At 41.2% G+C, this 17,574-nt stretch overlaps 2 protein-coding genes and 1 long non-coding RNA gene across 7 annotated transcripts in view; 1 reads left to right on the top strand and 2 right to left on the bottom strand.

Moving 5' to 3' along the window:
- The window catches only part of FAM120C (family with sequence similarity 120C), a 133,293-nt gene extending 132,310 nt beyond the window's left edge, over positions 1 to 983 (bottom strand). For all 3 annotated transcript variants that reach the window (XM_044235708.1, XM_044235711.1, XM_044235710.1), the window contains exon 1: positions 255 to 983. In XM_044235708.1, the coding sequence (XP_044091643.1) occupies positions 255 to 947 (693 nt within the window). In that variant the 5' untranslated portion in view covers positions 948 to 983. The remainder of the gene's footprint in view (positions 1 to 254) is intronic.
- LOC122897458 lies at positions 900 to 6,360 on the top strand. The gene is made up of 3 exons (XR_006382539.1): positions 900 to 988; positions 1,265 to 1,319; positions 6,145 to 6,360. It is a non-coding gene; the product is annotated as an uncharacterized LOC122897458 (long non-coding RNA).
- A 3,163-nt stretch (positions 6,361 to 9,523) lies between these two features.
- Positions 9,524 to 17,574, bottom strand: part of WNK3 (WNK lysine deficient protein kinase 3) — a 156,815-nt gene continuing 148,764 nt past the window's right edge. For all 3 annotated transcript variants that reach the window (XM_044234442.1, XM_044234444.1, XM_044234443.1), the window contains exon 23: positions 9,524 to 15,027. In XM_044234442.1, coding sequence (XP_044090377.1) covers positions 14,698 to 15,027 — 330 coding nt within the window. In that variant the 3' untranslated portion in view covers positions 9,524 to 14,697. The remainder of the gene's footprint in view (positions 15,028 to 17,574) is intronic.

Here is a 17,574-nt window from a genome sequence, read left to right as displayed (position 1 = left end):
AGACAGGCCACTGGATAATGAAGGTAAGGGGAGTTACTGGGATGACATGGGTAGATGTGGTTGTGTTGGTGAGCGAACCAGTAGGTGGGGTATGAAAGGGTGGGTAGATGGATAAAATGATAAAGGTTAGGCAAGTGATTTAGCTGATTAGGCGGTGAGTAGATGGGGGATAGGTTAGCGGGTGGGTGGTTAGGTGTTTAGCTGGGAGGGAATAGGTGTGGGGCGTATTATTTAAGATCCGGCCCCTCCCTCACCTTGACCCGGAAGCGGATGAGTGCTAGCCTCACGCAGTGGCTCAGGCAGGCCGGTGGCAGGAACCAGGCCCGTGGAGGAGGGGTGCCCTTGTTGCCCACGTGTCCCACGATCAGTTGCGCTGTCTGCCGTTCGGCCTGGCACCGACGGCCCCATTCGGCCAGCCGGTCCTTTCCCAGGCCGCCGGGGAACATGACCACCAGCTCCAGGCCGTCGCCGCCGGGATAGGCACAAGCCTGGCACAGCGCTGACAAGTAGCCCAGCATGGCGTTCCACTGGCCGCCACACACCCAGTCCGTCTGGTAGCCACCATAAAGCCGCGGAAGCGCCGAGCCCGCGTCCACAAGCACCCGGGCCCCGGGCAGCGGAGGGGGCGGCGGCGGCAGCGGCGGGTGCAGCCCAGGGTGCGCTTGGCCGTGGTGGTGGAAGTGGTGAGCGGGGTGATGGTGCCGAGTCGGCCCCGCGCCCCCGGAGTAGGCACCCAAGGCAGCGGGCGGGAGCGGCGGTTGCAGAGGCGCGGAGCCCCTGGTGGCGCGTGGAGCCCCGGGCGCTAGTGCTGCCGTAGGCGGCAGCTGACGATGCTGGTGCTGTTGCTGCTGGCGCGAGACCGTGCGCGCGAGTTTGAGGAGGTCCACGGGCACCACGGCCCCGGGACAGCGCTTCTCCAGGAACTCTTGGAAGCCCTGGACGCCCATGCTTCGTCGGTGGGCAGACAAGACAGCGGCTGCGCGAGCAGGTTAGGCGGCGATCTGGGCGCGAAGCTGGGGGCGGGCGCGTGCGCACTCCGCGGGGGGCGAGGGGGGCGGGAAAAGGATTCCCGAGGGGAGGGGTGAGCGAGCGAGGGGATGAGGGCGGGGTGGGGAGGAGACCACAGATCGGATTTGGGTGGGAAGAAGGGGTGAGGCCGACCCGATTTAGGAGAGGCTGGGAGGATAAAAGCAATGGCAGGGTCTACTGACTTCTTTCTCTTTTTTTTTCCCCCCTCACCGGCCGCTCTTCACCGCTTCAAAAGGGGTGAAGCTTCTTCCTTCCACCTTCGGGAGCCATGTTGTCTCGTCTTCTCTATGGTACACGCTTTCCAGCTGCGGGAGGGGGAGCGGGGCAGGGCGGAGGGGCATCCTGGGAGTTGTAGTCTTCTTTATGGCCTCAGGATGCAGTCCAGGAACAAGATTACCACCTCTTTCTGCCCTAGCGCTCACAGGATCCGAGATGGTGGGGAGTGATATGTGTTTAGGATTGGCACTCCAATTCCCTCTATTCGCCGAGTTGCTTCAGGATATTTACCGCCTTTCCCAGGAAAAGGAGTTGGGGGGAGAAGTGATGCATCATGGGAAAGGAAGTAGCGTGGATTAATTGAGATCAGCTAAACAACGCTAAAATTCGCTATGAGGGAGCGTTTTCCTTTGGGGGGTATAATATGCGTAGTTTTTAATGAATGAGATGGGACATATGAAATTTAAGTGCTAACCAACATTTATGTAGTAACCCACGTAACTTTTGACACCGTAATTCTTCGAAGAGTTGTTGACCCCAATTTATGAGTGGTGAAATTGACATTATTTGCCCAACCCAATGCAGAGACAAAGTGAAATTGAGTATCACTTTTTTTTGGTCAGGGAATAAGCACCAACACAGATTAAACTGCAAGTTGTACCTTTCCACTATTCACTGAGCTACGGCGTCGTATAGTTAGGATCTTTGTTTCCAGATCTCACTGTGAATCTGTCAGGGAGCTCTTGCAGAGTAATTGCAAGGGCTACAATTGCAGATGTACAGAATCTTAGAAAAAAAATAGATTTTCAGCATGCTTCTCAGTTGATTCTGAGGTAGCAGTAACTGACTTTTAGGGCCCACTCTTTTGGCGGGAGGAGGGCAGAAAACAAGATCTGTTTTATGATAAGTAGTAGCCATATCTGGCTTGGAACATAATGAAAGATGGGAGGTAATAGCAGGCAAAGTTAGAATGCAGAAGTGCAGAACCCAAGAGTAGTCAAGATGAATGAAGTTTGAGAACAGTCTAGTAGGATTCAAAAGCTGAAAATGCTTCAAGCTCCATAAAGGAATTTATCATAAAAGAACAAGATAGAACAAGCTAGACTGGCAAGGAATAAATAGATGGTGAAGCAGTGCACACAGATAACTCTTGAAAACAAGCACTGAAAGGAGAGCACAGTGGCTTGAAGGGATGAAAGATGGAAAGAATAGAGGTTTTCTAGTAAACACCTATTGGATTGTCTCTCAACCCTCATTTTCTGAGAATTGACCCTCCTACCATTGACAGAGTTACAGCAAAAACTGCCATGTTCTTATAACCATAGCTGAAGGCAGGCAAATAATCCAAGCTGGGTCAATTAGAATCTCATTCCCTGGGGGCGCCTGGGTGGCTCAGTGGGTTAAAGCCTCTGCCTTTGGCTCAGGTCATGATCCCGGGATCCTGGGATCAAGCCCCGCATCCGGCTCTCTGCTCAGCGGGGAGCCTGCTTCCCCCCCCACCCCGCCTGCCTCTCTGCCTACTTGTGATCTCCGTCTGTCAAATAAACTCTTTAAAGAAAAAAAAGAATCTCATTCCCTAGAAAATTGGAATTGGGCCAGAGATCAGTTTTTCTCTAAGCATAAAACTTGGAAGCTGTCAGCAATTTTACCACAGAGGGACAGAAGTAAAATATACTGGTCTATAGAAAGGGAAGAAAAATGCAGATTCCCAGCACAGAAATGAGAGATAGTCTTCGTGTTTAAGTTCCAGGTTCTTTATTATTCCAGAAGCATTTTTGGTCTTGTGAGGCAACCCCATATCCTTACTATTACTATTTTTCAGGCAGAATTGGGTTAGAAACTATTTATGACAAAACAAAAACACATACACACACAAAAAGAACACCCTTCGGAGTGCCTGGGTGGCTCAGTGGGTTAAAGCCTCTGCCTTTGGCTCAGGTCATGATCTCAGGGTCCTGGGATGGAGCCCCGCATCTGGCTCTCTGCTCAGCAGGGAGCCTGCTTCCTCTTCTCTCTCTGCCTGCCTCTCTGCCTACTTATGATCTCTGCCTGTCAAATAAATAAATAAAATCTTTTTAAATAAATAAATAAAGAACACCGTTCAAGAACTGATATGGGAAATGGAGTGTGACAACTTACAGACCCTAAAATATGGAACTGGCAGAGACTGGAGATCTCCCACATCAGTTAACGGGAAGTTGGCATTCTGTGGTATTTGGCAGTGAAGCAGTTGCTCATTGCTCTTGGGACTCAAAACAGAGCAGCCCTTCTGCCTGTATCAAGAAATGTGCAATTGCTGAGTGTCCGATTTTTGTGGGCTTTGCTGACTTAGAGCAGTAGAACTCTCTCATGTCAGATGTTTCACTGATTCAGAAATTGCCATCTAGGTAATTGGAATGAGGTTATCTGTATAAGCCTTATAGATTCCTTGTTCTCCAAATCCCCCAAGTGTGATGATGTCTCCCTCTGTAAATGCATTCATCTGGAATGCAAGGAAGAGAGGATAGTTGTAACACACCCAAAGAAGATTAGAAAAGAGGGATGGGGTGGCTGGGTTGCTCAGTCAGTTAAGCTCCAGACTCTTCATTTTGGCTCAGGCTGTGATTTCAGGGTCATGGGATCAAGCCCCGTGTTGGGCTGGGTGCTCAGTACAGAGTCTGCTTCTCCCTCTCCCACACTCTCACTCTCATAAATAAAATCTTTAGAGAGAGACACAGAGAAAGACACCTCATAGCTTTGAACTCAGCCAATTATCATCTACCCAGGCTCTGAACTGGAGACCTTGAGCAGAATGCCACAGGGAATAAGCTGAATCATTAGGTAGAATGCTAAGAGATAGAACCTGCAACATGATGAGCCAGGTTATTCCCTTTAGTAGATCTGAAGATTCAAAGAGAATACTTTGACAAGATTTTTAGATCTTGTCTAGATCTTGGACTTGTTATTAGCATTCTGAGTCCCTTCAAATGAAATCCACAGGCAGTCAAATGAAGTTTTGAGGAAGTTGTCTCACCAGAAAATCTTTTATCTAGTGAATAGGGACCGTAAACAGTGATTTTCAAAGTATGGTCCCTGGACCAGCACATCAGCATCACCTACAAACTCAGAAATTCTCAGACCTCACCTCAGACCTGTAGAATCAGAAACTCTGTGAGTGGGGCCAGCAATCTGTGTTTTAAGTAATATCAAAGATAAAACTTGACATTAGTTAAAGCAGTGAAAGCTGGGTGAGGAGGGCACTTGTGATGAACACTGGGTGTTATATGTAAGTGACGAATCACTAAATTCTACTCCTGAAACCAGTTTTACCATATATGTTAACTAGAATTTAAATAAAAACTTGAAATTAAAAAAAAGGCAGCGAGAACAGATTTTATTCTGTAACCAGTAGGGGAAAAAGCTGGGCTCTGTTCCCACTTGTGCAGAGGTGACTGGGTGTTTTAAAGGGAGAATGAGGGAGGACAGAGAAAGACGGGGCAGGGGCTCAAGTAGAGTCAGGGAAGTGAAAAAATTACAAAAAGTGGGTAAGAGTGCAAAAGCGATTAGGCGAGGTAGGTCTGCTAGCTGGCAATTATCTAAGTTAGGGTGCTATTCCAACAGAGACTTCAAGATAGAGGCTCTAGCCTTCCTGATGATTACATTTCAAAGGAACGGCTCTCAGGTCCTTAAGAAATATCTTTCTGAGCTGTAAGAGATACATAACACATCTCAAGGGGGGAGGGGAAGAACAAACAATTGTAAGCCCTTTTTAGTAAACGCTTTAAAAAAGGGAAGTCAGGGGGCGCTTGGGTGGCTCAGTGGGTTAAAGCCTCTGCCTTCGGCTCAGGTCATGATCCCAGGATTCTGGGATCGAGCCCCACGTCGGGCTCTCTGCTCCGCAGGGAACCTGCTTTCTCCCCTCTCTCTCTCTGCCTGCCTCTCTGCCTACTTGTGATTTCTCTCTGTCAAATAAATAAAATCTTTAAAAAAAAAAAAAAAAGGGAAGTCAGGGTCCTATCTTTAAGTGTTGGCTAGAGCAACAGCCCTGAGCTTTCCAGATAGGAAATGGGTCATCTCAGGAACCAGCCTTAGGCTGCTAGAAGCCATACTAAGTTTGGTCAAGTCTCTTGCCGCAGGTGTTTGAAGGGAGTGTTTGTGTTGAGAAAAGTATTCACAGGTCTCTCACCTCCAGGTGACTGTAATGCACTCTCAAGCATGAGAATCACTGCTCTTTTGGAACATGCCATAGGTCCAAGTACAGATGGTTAAGTGAGAAGGTGCATTAGTAAATTGACTCCCAAAAGTTTTTTTTTTAAGATTTTATTTATTTATTTGACAGAGAGATCACAAGTAGGCAGAGAGGCAGGCAGAGAGAGAGGAGGAAGCAGGCTCCCCACCAAGCAGACAGCCTGACACAGGGCTCGATCCCAGGACCCTGAGTTCATGACCTGAGCCTAAGGCAGAGGCTTTAACCCACTGAGCCACCCAGGTGCCCCCCCAAAAGTTTTTCTATGCCTGTAATTTATTTCCTTTATTCCTATCTGGGTGGAAATGGTGCATACTTGGACCTGGTGGCTAATAATGGTGTGCCCCTCTGCTTTCCTAAAAGGGAAAACAGATTTTAATGGTGGTTAATCTATTTCTGTATTTCTCATGTTAGATCTATTGGTTGCAGTTAAGTTTACTAAAGGTTGCAGGATCAAAAGGAGCCACATTTAGGTTGTCACTGAAGTAGATGAGGAAGGGGCATGTCTATTCTATGCTGTTGCTTCTGGATGCAGAAGTTGCAAGTGACTTGCACTTATCCATGGATTCTGTTGGGTATGGGCATTTATGGAATTGTAGATATGGGGAAAATGGCATGTGTTTATGGGCAATTAAGTGGAGTATAGGTAAACATCTGTTGTTTTGTCTTCCCAGCACCCCTTTTCTACCACCTTCTCGGCTTATCCTCATGGTTGTAGCAGGAGCCATCCTTTATGTACCTTCACAGAGAATTTGGGACTGAGCTGAGAAGAGTGAAAAATCCTGGCTGCATTCAACCATTTTATTTATTTGTTCCTCAGGTCCATCTGCATTATCCCTGGGTTTTGTGAGACACCACCATCTTTATAATAAATTCCTCTTTTTGCTTAAGCTTGTTCACATTGGATTTCTATTACTTGTACACAAGAGTCTTAACATACCTAATACAGGAGAAACTCAATGCTCAAAAGGCCAGAAAAAGTAGAGATAACAGAGGCCAAAGCCCTGAAAGCAGAAGGGGATAGTAGATGTCACAGAACAGTATTTAAGGTGCGTGCTTTGGAGCCAAGGTCTGGGTTCTAATATTAGTTCAACTCCTTATTAGCTATCTAACTTTAACAAGTTACTTAGTCTTTTGATCCCTACTGTATCTGTGAAATAGATATCATTAATATGTGTGATAGAATGTGAAATAGAAATCATTAATTCGTTCAACAGATTTGGTCCCTACTACATGCCAGGAATAAAGCTGAACACTGGGAGAAAGTAGTTTTTGGCAGTCGAGGAGCTTAGAAAGGAGATGGATACTTACCTCAGAAGCTTATGGAGATTAAATGATGTAGAGTGCTTAGCATAATAAGTGGCACAGTACGCACCTAATTAATGTTCATTCTTTTCATGAAGAGTGGAGAGAAGCTTAAGGAGTTTGCCTGGAGAGTTCACACTGGACTCAATCTTCTGGAATCTTACACTTAAATAGCAACTAGCTCTTCAGTGTCTGCAAGGGGCCCACATAGCTTTCTCTATTGCCCAGAACCTTGGGGCCTGTTTGAGAGGCTATAAGCTCATATGGTTATAGGAAATAGTTAATTAGAAGGTCTAATGAGGCTGCCATATTTCTTGTTTTTCTTGAACCAGCAACTCTCTAATAGCAGGCAGGGAAGTCATTTGATTAGTAAACAATGACAGTGGTTCTCAACCCTAATTATATTAATATGTGGATGTAACAGTACTGGTTGTAGGGATGGGACACAGACATATTATTTTAAATTGCAGTAAAATACATACAACAAAATCTACCATCTTCACCATTTTTGAGTGTGCAGTAGTGTTAAGTACATTAACATTGTTGTGCTTTATGTAGCTCCCCAGGCAGGTGATTTTAATATGCAGTCAGGGTTGAGAACTTCTGAACTGTAATGGAGAAAACTTACAAATACTGGTTTAATTTCTGAGGCTATTTCTTCATTAGTAACATGCATGCCAGCTAGTCCTTTGCAATTCTTCATCTACCTATCACAAGGTCCTGCTCCTATTTGGACCATTACCTATGCTGTACATCTTCATTTCTGTCTTGAGCTTCTGTTGTGTGACCCCACCCTCTTCTCCCCTACTACTACTCCTACCACTACTACTTCTTCAGCTCCTTCAAAACACTTTAGGCACAGACAATTCTGCCATCTCATTCTTTTATCTAGTGGTACACATTTTTTTCCTCAAATTATTTTCATATAGAGCTTTTGCAATATTAAATGAAGGCCAAATTAAAGGATTTTTTAAAAAGATTTTATCCATTTTTTTGACAGACAGAGATCACAAGTAGGCGGGGGGGGGGGGCAAGTTCCTTGCTGAGCAGAGAGCCTGACGTGGGGCTCAATCCCAGGACTCTGGGATCATGATCTGAGCTGAAGGCCGAGGCTTTAACCCACTAAGCCACCCAGGCACCCCAGTGATGCACATTTTAAGTGGGTTTTATATTGTCTTATTCCCCAACTTAAACACTTTCACCTCTGGACCTCACTCTGTTACATCATCTAGGACCTTTGGGGCCAATACCTAATCTCTTCCACCAACAGATTTCACATTGACTCACCGGTTGGGTTCAGTTTTGTCACCTGTTTCCTCTTCTCTTAAAACAGTGATAATGTAAGGTCCCTTGAGCAGTCATTACTATTATTTGAGCACACCTACTATGTGCAAGCTATAGTGCTAAGCCCTCTCTTTGCTTTTTCATTTAGTCTGGAAACAACCTGACTGAGGCAGCTATCCTTTTTATAGAAAAGGAAATCAAAGTGGAAAAGTTAAGCAGTGTTCCCAAGTTCACAAAGCCAGAATACAAATCTGGGTCTGTTGGACTCTAAAAAGAGTCTGTCTGTATTAACCCAAACTGAAGGCAGATGCTCAACCAACTGAACGACCCAGGCACCCCTAAAAATATTTTTAAAATCCTCAGCTAACCTTGGGTATTTTTTAAAAAGATTTTATTTATTTATTTGACAGACAGAAATCAAAAGTAGGCATAGAGGCAGGCAGAGAGAGAGAGGAGGAAGCAGGCTCCCCGCCAAGCAGAAAGCCCGATGCGGGACTCGATCCCAGGACCCTGAGATCATGACCCGAGCCGAAGGCAGTGGCTTAACCCACTGAGCCACCCAGGCGCCCCAAACCTTGGGTATTTTTGACAGGTCTCTAACTCTTCCTCCAGGGCTGGTTGCATAAATATATGCTCAGTTCTTCTAAGTTATCAAGTGAACAAGTGATCGGACCTCATCTGGCAGTTTCCCAAGTCACTGCAGTGTAGTAAATGAGAGATGTGGGAGGGAAATCTCCAAATATACTTTTTTCCCTAAACATGTACCATAAACATTGTCAACATGAAAGGAAATCTCCTTAAGTTTGTGCAAAGGGCACATTTTGAATCCTTGTTTGTACCATAAACACAGTTCTACTCCTGAAATGATGAAACAAGCACTGGATATAACCTCATGAAAGACATTTAAAAAGAGCACCTACTAATCCTGATTAATAGGTGGAAACTTATTGTAAATGTAAGTGGATTATTTTTCCAACAGTGTATCTGAGAGTTGTATGGCCTGGGGTTTTTCCCATGAACTTGGGAGTCAGACAGAACTAGGTTTGGGTCCAGGCTTCACCATTTCCTAGTTGTGTTAACCATGGCAAATTCTTTAATCTCTCTGATCCATAAATTTTCTCTGTAAGTTGAGATAGTAAGACTTAGCTTATAGGATTGTTTTTTGAATTAAAAATATCACAGGTAAAAGCCTAAATAACACAACAGGTACTTAGGAAAATCATAGTGAGTATTATATAATTATAGCTCATTGATAAGAGTGAAGAACAGGTACAACTCAAAATTTGCTAGAGCTATATACATCAAGAGATAATCGATGGCTTGGTTAATTTGTTCAGCCAGCATAATCTATAGGACTAAATCTTTTAAATCTCCTAAAAATTACATTTGATAAACGAAGAACCAGTTTAAGCCAGGTGACTGCAGTGACTATGAAAGCATTTTAATAAGATACCATACTCATTTTATAACACAGCCTTTATTTTCTGTTTCAAAACAAAATTTCCAAGAAACAAAACAAAATACTTACAATGGCTGGGTACAAATGAAATAAAAATCACAGTTTCAAAGAACCAAAATCAGTTGACTGCTTAAAGGCAGATCACTTGGTTTACCAAAGGAAAAAAAAAGGTTAATGTCAAGAAGGATTAAAATTAAGTTTAACAACATTCTTTCTATATAATGCTACATTCCCCAGTTAAGAAAGGAGAATTCGCATATACAACTAAATGTTAAGTGTAAAGAAGTGGCTGAAATTCTGCATACTTCATAGCAAATTATGCATGAAAGTTTATTAATTGCATAAACTTCCTGAGTGGCTCCCATGCTGCACTAGGTCTACATGCTTAATATTCATATCAAACAAGTTACAGCTTTAAGTGATTGAGCATGACAGACCTTGAACAACTGCACTTTCCGATCAGTCACTATTTCTGCTGAGGGTATGGTCTGGCCCACAAACCTCAATCTGAAATCTTAACTTATAGTGGAAAAGAAATGTAACTTAAAAAACAAAACAAAACAAACAAACAAACAAAAAAAACAACGGGAAGGATGACAAAGCACGCAATTAGGAGTTTATTTTACACCGGCACATTTTTTTTCTCAAGAGCCCAGTTTCTCTTTTCCCTTCTTGCTTGACTTTTAGCCTTTTTTTTTAAATTAAGATAAAACCTTCCAGAATGGGAACTGTTGGTTTGTACACTCTTCCAACTATCTCACTTGAAAATAACTTCAGTGTCACCTAAGCACTATTCCAGGCCCCCTCCTATGTTGGCTATCAAGAACCCTGACCAATGTTTGTGTTCATCCTTCACATACAAAGACTGTTTCCATGGTGAACTGAAAGCATTTGGCTCTGTCAAAATTTCATACTAATTTCAAAGGACTTTACCAAGTTTGAGTGTCACAATTTTATAGTCTCTATTGGTTTAAAAATACAAAACTGAATATCAGAAATTACATCAATCAATGGCCTTTTCTACAACAACCCCCCACCGGTTCATCTTCAAAACCAAAGGGGGATAAAAAAAAGTCCCCAATACACTATAGAATGAAAAAATGAACAATCTATTCTAGAAAATGGCCTGCACCCCACCTCAAATCTCAAGTTTCTCTAAACCAAACAGAAGATTAAATAACTGAATCCCAAATATATTTCAGGAATGTATTTGTGCATGAAGCCTGAAATACAGTATTTGCTAACATTAAATATGCTGTAGTGTTATACATAGTAACCATGTGAAACAAAGAACATTGGCTTATAAACATTAGCTGAGTGTTCTGGAAAAAGAAAAAGAATGCATCATTTCATCATTCAGTAAAGACAGCAAAGAAGAAAGTCAATGCCTCCAATAAACTTTAGAGATTGAATAAACAGTTACCACCAACTACAATTCAACTAAAAGCATACAGCCATTTTAAGGTAACAAAATACCACTGAAAATACCTAGCAGTATGCTAATATGCTGAATGACAGGCCACTGCTGTAGGATTGAGCAAATATGTCACTGTGATAGTTAAAGCAATTCAACACATAGCCCTTTAGGCACACAGACGAGAAATGCACCTTTAGTAAAAGATGCAAAGTTGCAGGCACGGGACTGTCTAGATACTTTCTTACCATTTCTTTTAGGACTGACTCCTAAAACTAAATCCTACATTGCCACCAGCTGGATTTCTTTCTCTGCTCTCCTTCCCCAAATCCCAAAAGTTTATTCTGCAGAGGCACATGGCTCTCATCACTTAAACACAGATTGGTGGCAGAGTGGTGGTCCCTCTCATATCGAACTCATGCTTAGCACTGGGACTAGGAGGCAGGCCAGATTTATAACCTGAAAGAATACTGAGAATCAAGGCAAAAAAGCAAGTTTCACAGGCAGTGTTTACTTGTGCACCCCTAAACAGCACTGAAAACGAGGTAGATAAACAAAAGTAATTGGACTGGGTTAAATCTGGGGTTCTAAAATGATACAACCCTTCATATTGTACATAACACTCCACACTCAATCCAAAAATCACAGCAGAAAAGTGCCCTTTAAACTTTCACAGATAATTTTGCTGTCAAACCATGAGAATTCATGCTTGATATAAAAAACTGGCAAGAAAAGGATGAAAAACAAAAGGGATATTTGTTATATTACAGCAAATTACCTTAAATAGAGATTCAAGACTGCTACAAATATACATAGGGTTATTTTCATTAGATTTACACCAATACTGGTTTCATAGTCTTATGATGTTACACCCAACTTCACAAACATAGCAGCATGTACTTCATGATGAAATGCTCACATTGCCACATATGGAGATACAGTACTATTCATCAGACTTGTACTTTGAGAAGTAAACATAGAGGTTGGACATACAGACTATCCCCCCAAATAAACTTTACAAGTAGGATGGTTTAGTACAACCTCTTTCTCCTACAAAAAGGAAAATGAAAAGGACAGTTTTGGGTAGAAGGCCCTTGTTATATAGTAGGCTCTTTGTTAAGTAAGAAGGGAATTTCTGAGCTTCACCTCAAGAGTTAACTGCTTTTGGGAAGGAAAATTACCTCAGCAAGGATGAAAACAGCACTATTATATGAGTTAGCAAAATTATGAAATAATGTAAAACCCCTACTTAGAAAACTAGCCAATATTTACAGTCAAAGTGACTATAATCTGAATCAAACATTTAATGAGAAAAAAATAAAAACCCACAGTGATGTGAATAACACTGTTTTCATTTCTGCACAAACTCACTTTTTTTCTGTATTTTTAAACTTATACATGTTACATATACATAATGTATACATAACATATGTTAATCCAACTACTGCGGTCAGCATGGAGACAGCAGTATGCTATTCACTATCTTCAAACTTCAGAAGACTACTTTTCTTTCCAGCAAAAAATCTGAAAAGATTCTAAATATTACAAGGCACTGCAAAAGTCTGCAGGCAAATGAATGATGAATCATACCTAAAACAGAGGTGGTGGCAAAATGTGGGACATTTGATGTAGAGCAGCCATTAATAAATGTAATTGTGCATGTCATCCATGGAGGTTTTTTTCATCCTGGGGTATACTGTTTAAAAGCATTACATGTAGAGAGGAAGGGATCTTAAAACCTGCAGGATTTTCACTTTATAGGTTGTAAGTCTTAATGTAATTACACAAAGCCAACTCTTATAATGAAACACGAGCAGTTTTAAAGAATTACGGATTTTAGGTGCATTGTTTTCGTACACATGGAAAACAATGCAATGCAAGTATTTGCATTACACTAATGTCCTAAAATCACTGCGACTTGCAAACCAATACTGTAGGAGAAATTTGAAGAATCTGTACATAAGAGACTCACCCAAACCACAGTATGATTTATGAAAAGAAACTGTGGCTCTTATCAACAGCAATTCTGAAAATGCTGCCTTTGACACCCCAAAGGATAGTGACAAAATCTTTATGATGTTTAGTGTGATCCTCAGGTAAGAAATACCAGACACACTTTTTTGAAAAAGGGTACTGAATGTCACAAAGTAGACTATGCAAAAAAAAAAAAAAAAAGTATACCTATTGAGTTTTCCTCATTACCTGGCAAGCTCATGGGGTAAAAATTTTAGAGGAACATGGAGGAAAATCTGTTCAAAGAAATGTTGGGTGGTAATATGGAATGGTTACCAGTAGATAGAATTCATTATCAGGTAACTGTATGGTAGAAATGACCCTGAAATTTTCAGAGTAGAAAGTATTTCAAACAAGTGTATGTGATAGTTGATTAATACCATTTAAGAATTCTATTTGGGTTTCACAGACTGAGCATTAGGTAACTCTGTGACCAGCCTTTTAGGATTATTATAGTTAGCCTTCTTGAAAAGAAGCAAAAAGCAAAAAGTGTGTATTTTGACATTGTCTCACCTCCTTCTAAAACTGGATAAAACCCAGTAAAGTGCAACTTGACAGTGATCTCTCTCAGATTCTAAAAAGAGGCTGCCAAAATCATGTAAGATCTAAAATCATCTAGGATGCTATATGTACTAACAAGAAATTATAACAACTAAAAAAATGGCAATCCCCCCCTCAAAAAAAAAAGCTAAGGGCAACTTAAATAGTGTCCTTTGAGGGTCTACTATTTCACTGCAGGACAGTGTATACCCCACACCTTAGAACCCTGTAAAGCCAGTGTTTCATGTTTAAGTCTCAAAATCTACAACCTACTGTGTCAAGTACATTTTACTTCAGAACAATGGATCAATAGAGGTGTAACTTGAATCCTCTTTGTTCGGAATACCAAGATTCCCCCAAAATGAGATTTATATCAGCTGCAATATATCCCTTACAAAAGAATGCAAGCCAAACCAGTGCCTCTCAGATGCTCAAAAACAATGTGTGCACATGAGAAACAAGGAGATAGCTGCTTTGAATTACTATTGAAATCCTAAAGCAGCTACAGTATCTGCAGAATCAAGGAACTGTTACAGTTCTGTTTTTTCCTTTCTCTCCGCCTCACCTAAAACAAGGCTTCACTCCTCCTGCTGTGACGACGGGAAGAAAATCACATTAAAAAGGGCTCATGGTCTATATTGGTTGACAAAGTTATTCTAATTTCATATACCAAAACGTTTCCTGCAGCAAGTTACCCTGCCTTCTGGGAAAGGTAAACCTAAGATAAACATGTGAAGAATCCCATAAAACTCCAGCTGTTGGAGGGTCTCACTTCGTCCACATTTGGGGAATATCAATTTAAATAGTTTTTATACATTTTAAAGTATCATCCAGCTGCAGATAGCAGCAGTAAAAAAATGGGGGCTTCTCAGCAATTCATGGAAAGTGTCCTGGAAATGGTAATGCTCAAGCTGAGCTTATTAAAGCATTCTGAACGGTATTTTTAAAAAAATCAAGTATCAAAGAGGATAGGATCTGAAGTGAAAAAACATTTCTGTGTGCAGTGCTCTATGTACAAACTGCACAGTTCTACAGAATGATGAGCTATATAAAATACCATAATGGAACAACAACAATAACAAAAATTCAGGGAAAAGTAAACTCAAATGAGGGAAAATATGGCAGAACCAAGAAGAAGAACGTTTAGTATCTTAGGTGTCCTGAAAATAATTCTGAAAAAAAAATCTCCCTTTTCTTCATCTCTACTCTGATTCATTTGGGACCAGGAGGGATTGCAGATGGATTCTGCACTGATGAAGCTGGAAATGCCTGTAAATTCATTCCCGGCTGGAATGGTCCCCCAGATTGAGTAGGAATTACTACAGACTGTTGCGGTGTTCCTGAAATTCCTACCCACTGTACTGGGTACCCTGGCCCCCCCACAGCATTATATTGACAAACATGGGGCATTCCATATGATGATAATGGCCCAGGAAATGAAGGGAGTGGGAGTCCTTGTGGCAAGGAGGTTGGGACAGCTCCACGGATTTGGGACAGAGAAGAAATCCATGTTGGTGTGTAGCCCATAGTAGATGGAGTATTCTAACAAAAACAAAAATAAAAACAAAAGATCAGTTCATTTGGTCGATGCTTTTACCCATCTATATTCCTTCCTATTCCTTCTGGCTTACTACTTCTATTATTACTATAAGAGGCTACCACTTTTGGAGCACCTTTCTGTGTGCCAAGCATTGTTGCATACCTCTTCATTACTGCCCTATAAGGGAGGCATTTTCGGATAAAGAAACTGAAGCTCAAAACTGATGACACCCAATATCACTAAGCAACTTGACAGTGAGGTGAGGCTTTGAATAGAGTTCCAGCTAACTCCAAGGACTCTGCTAAATCTCTGTTCACAGTTTAATACTGTCCATTTCTTTATGGTAGCAGTACTCTTCTATTTTTATTTCCTTCTGCTAGCCCCATGAATTTTTCTCATTCAGCACCACAGACCAGCTTATTATGTAATTCTTTGGACACAGACGAGCATGATATAGTGTTGCACAGGGGAATAGTCTAGTATATACAGTAGGTGCTCAACAAATGTCACTGCCCTACCCACTTATCATTGCCTTAAAGTCTAAAATTCCTATTGCATTTTTGGAAGTTTAAACTCAAGACAATTATGTTTTTGGCAGTACTGTGAAAATATATTCCTGCCTGACTCTCCTTATCATGTTCTATTGTGATTACACACATCTATCAAGATTACTGAAATTTTAGACACACAGTAATAGTAAGTCAAACGGAAGTAAGTAATTCTCACTTAAAGTAGAGTTTGGTATCAGTCCCAAATGCTTAGTTCTTTTAAGTTGACTAGTCAAGCTAAAAGCCTTTCAAATAAACGTTGAAAGTAAAAAGCTTTTGCTTGACTCAATAATGAATGACTGTATCTCATCTGGTGAAAAAACACATTTATTTCAAGTTCAGTAATCTCTTCCTCATATCAGTGTTTTAGTTCCATTAAAGTAAAATTTAATACCTCTGATTCAAAAGGACACATATAGTATGACTGCATTTTTATGAAGTCATTTCCATGTATACATATACAGACATAGAAAGATATCTGAAATGGTGTTTATACTTAGTGACAATTATTTAGAGGTAGTGGGATTTGAAGGTGGTATTTTAAAATTTGTACTTTTCTGCACTTATTAAATTCTACAATGAACATTATTTTTACAAACAATAATGTGATTTTTATTTTAAAAAAGACAATTGGAGATGGTTTCTTATACTTAACCTTCTGCATATTTCAAAGGAATTTGAGATTCAAATGACCTCTAGTCTTTCCTCTACCAAAACACACTGCCTACTCATGTTCACATTTTGTGAATGGTACACTGGAACGATACCCAGTAATGGCAGCCAGAAACGTAGTCTTGACAACTTCCCTCTTGATGTACATCCATTGCATCACTAAATCTTGTCCCTTTTTTCTCCTTAAAGTAGGCTCCATGCCCAGTGTGGAACCCAATACGGGTCTTAAACTCACAACTCTGAGATCAACACCTGCGCTGAGATCAAGAGCTGGACACTTAACTGACTGAGCTACCCAGGCACCTCCATTTTATCCCTTAAACATTTCTTGGAATCTGTTCACTTTTATCTCAGCTTCTCTTTATATAGACTACTGTGACTAACTCTCAATTCATCTATCAACTTCTACCCTCCCCCTCCCCCATAATCCTTTCTTCTTGCTTCAAGTCAGAGTAATATTTTCGAAAAGCAAATCTGATGTTAACCCTAGGGCTTCAATGGCTAACAACTTTTTTTTCCCTCCTGCTACCTTTCTTAAAATAAAGACGAAGTTCCTTATCATCACCACTTTTAAGACCCTCCCAGCCTCCTTAGATTGACCGCATACCAACTCCTCTCTGCTCTCTTCACTTCAGCCAAACTAGCTTACTTTCAGTCCCCTCATGATCCCTTTACCCATACATGACTTTTGCATAAGCTGTTCTTTCTGCTTGGAATCACATTCCCTCTCTTTTTCACCTACTTAACACCTACTCATTCCTCAGATCGCTATTCAATCAGCACTTTTTCAGTGAAATTTGACTTCCCTTCACTAGATCAAATCTCTTACCTATGATATCTTAGTTTTTCCTTTGTAGTCCATATTATAGCTACAATTTTATATTTATATGTTTGTTCATGTTGAACTGTCCCACCAGAGTGTAGTTCCAAGAGATAGGGCACATACTTGTTTTTGCTCATCAAACCTAGTGTCTAGGATGGGGCTTGGCACATAGTAAAGGGCCTAATATAATTGTGACAAATTTTCTTATTTTTCAGTTTTTCTAAGCTCAGTAACAAGCAAGAACATTAGGTTATGAGATGAGTTTTCCACAAAAAGATGTAATCAAGTGAACTCAAAATACAAAAGTAGTTACTACCTTGTGCTAGTTACTCTATAGGTGTTACTTCATTTAATCCTCACAGCGATCTTCTAAGGTAGGTATTAACTGTTTAAAGACCTTAATTACTTTTGTTCATACTCCATTTTCTACTCATTTTCCCTCCAAAATCCCCCATTATGCTGCAAAAAACCATCCTCCTACTAGGCAACAAAAGTCTCCATTCACA

The sequence above is a fragment of the Neovison vison genome, chromosome X (genome assembly GCF_020171115.1).
Source record: "Neovison vison isolate M4711 chromosome X, ASM_NN_V1, whole genome shotgun sequence".
NCBI classification, from domain to species: Eukaryota; Metazoa; Chordata; class Mammalia; order Carnivora; family Mustelidae; genus Neogale; species Neogale vison.
The sequence above is the reverse complement of the archived record's forward strand: the minus strand, read 5'-3'. Positions and strand labels throughout refer to the sequence as shown.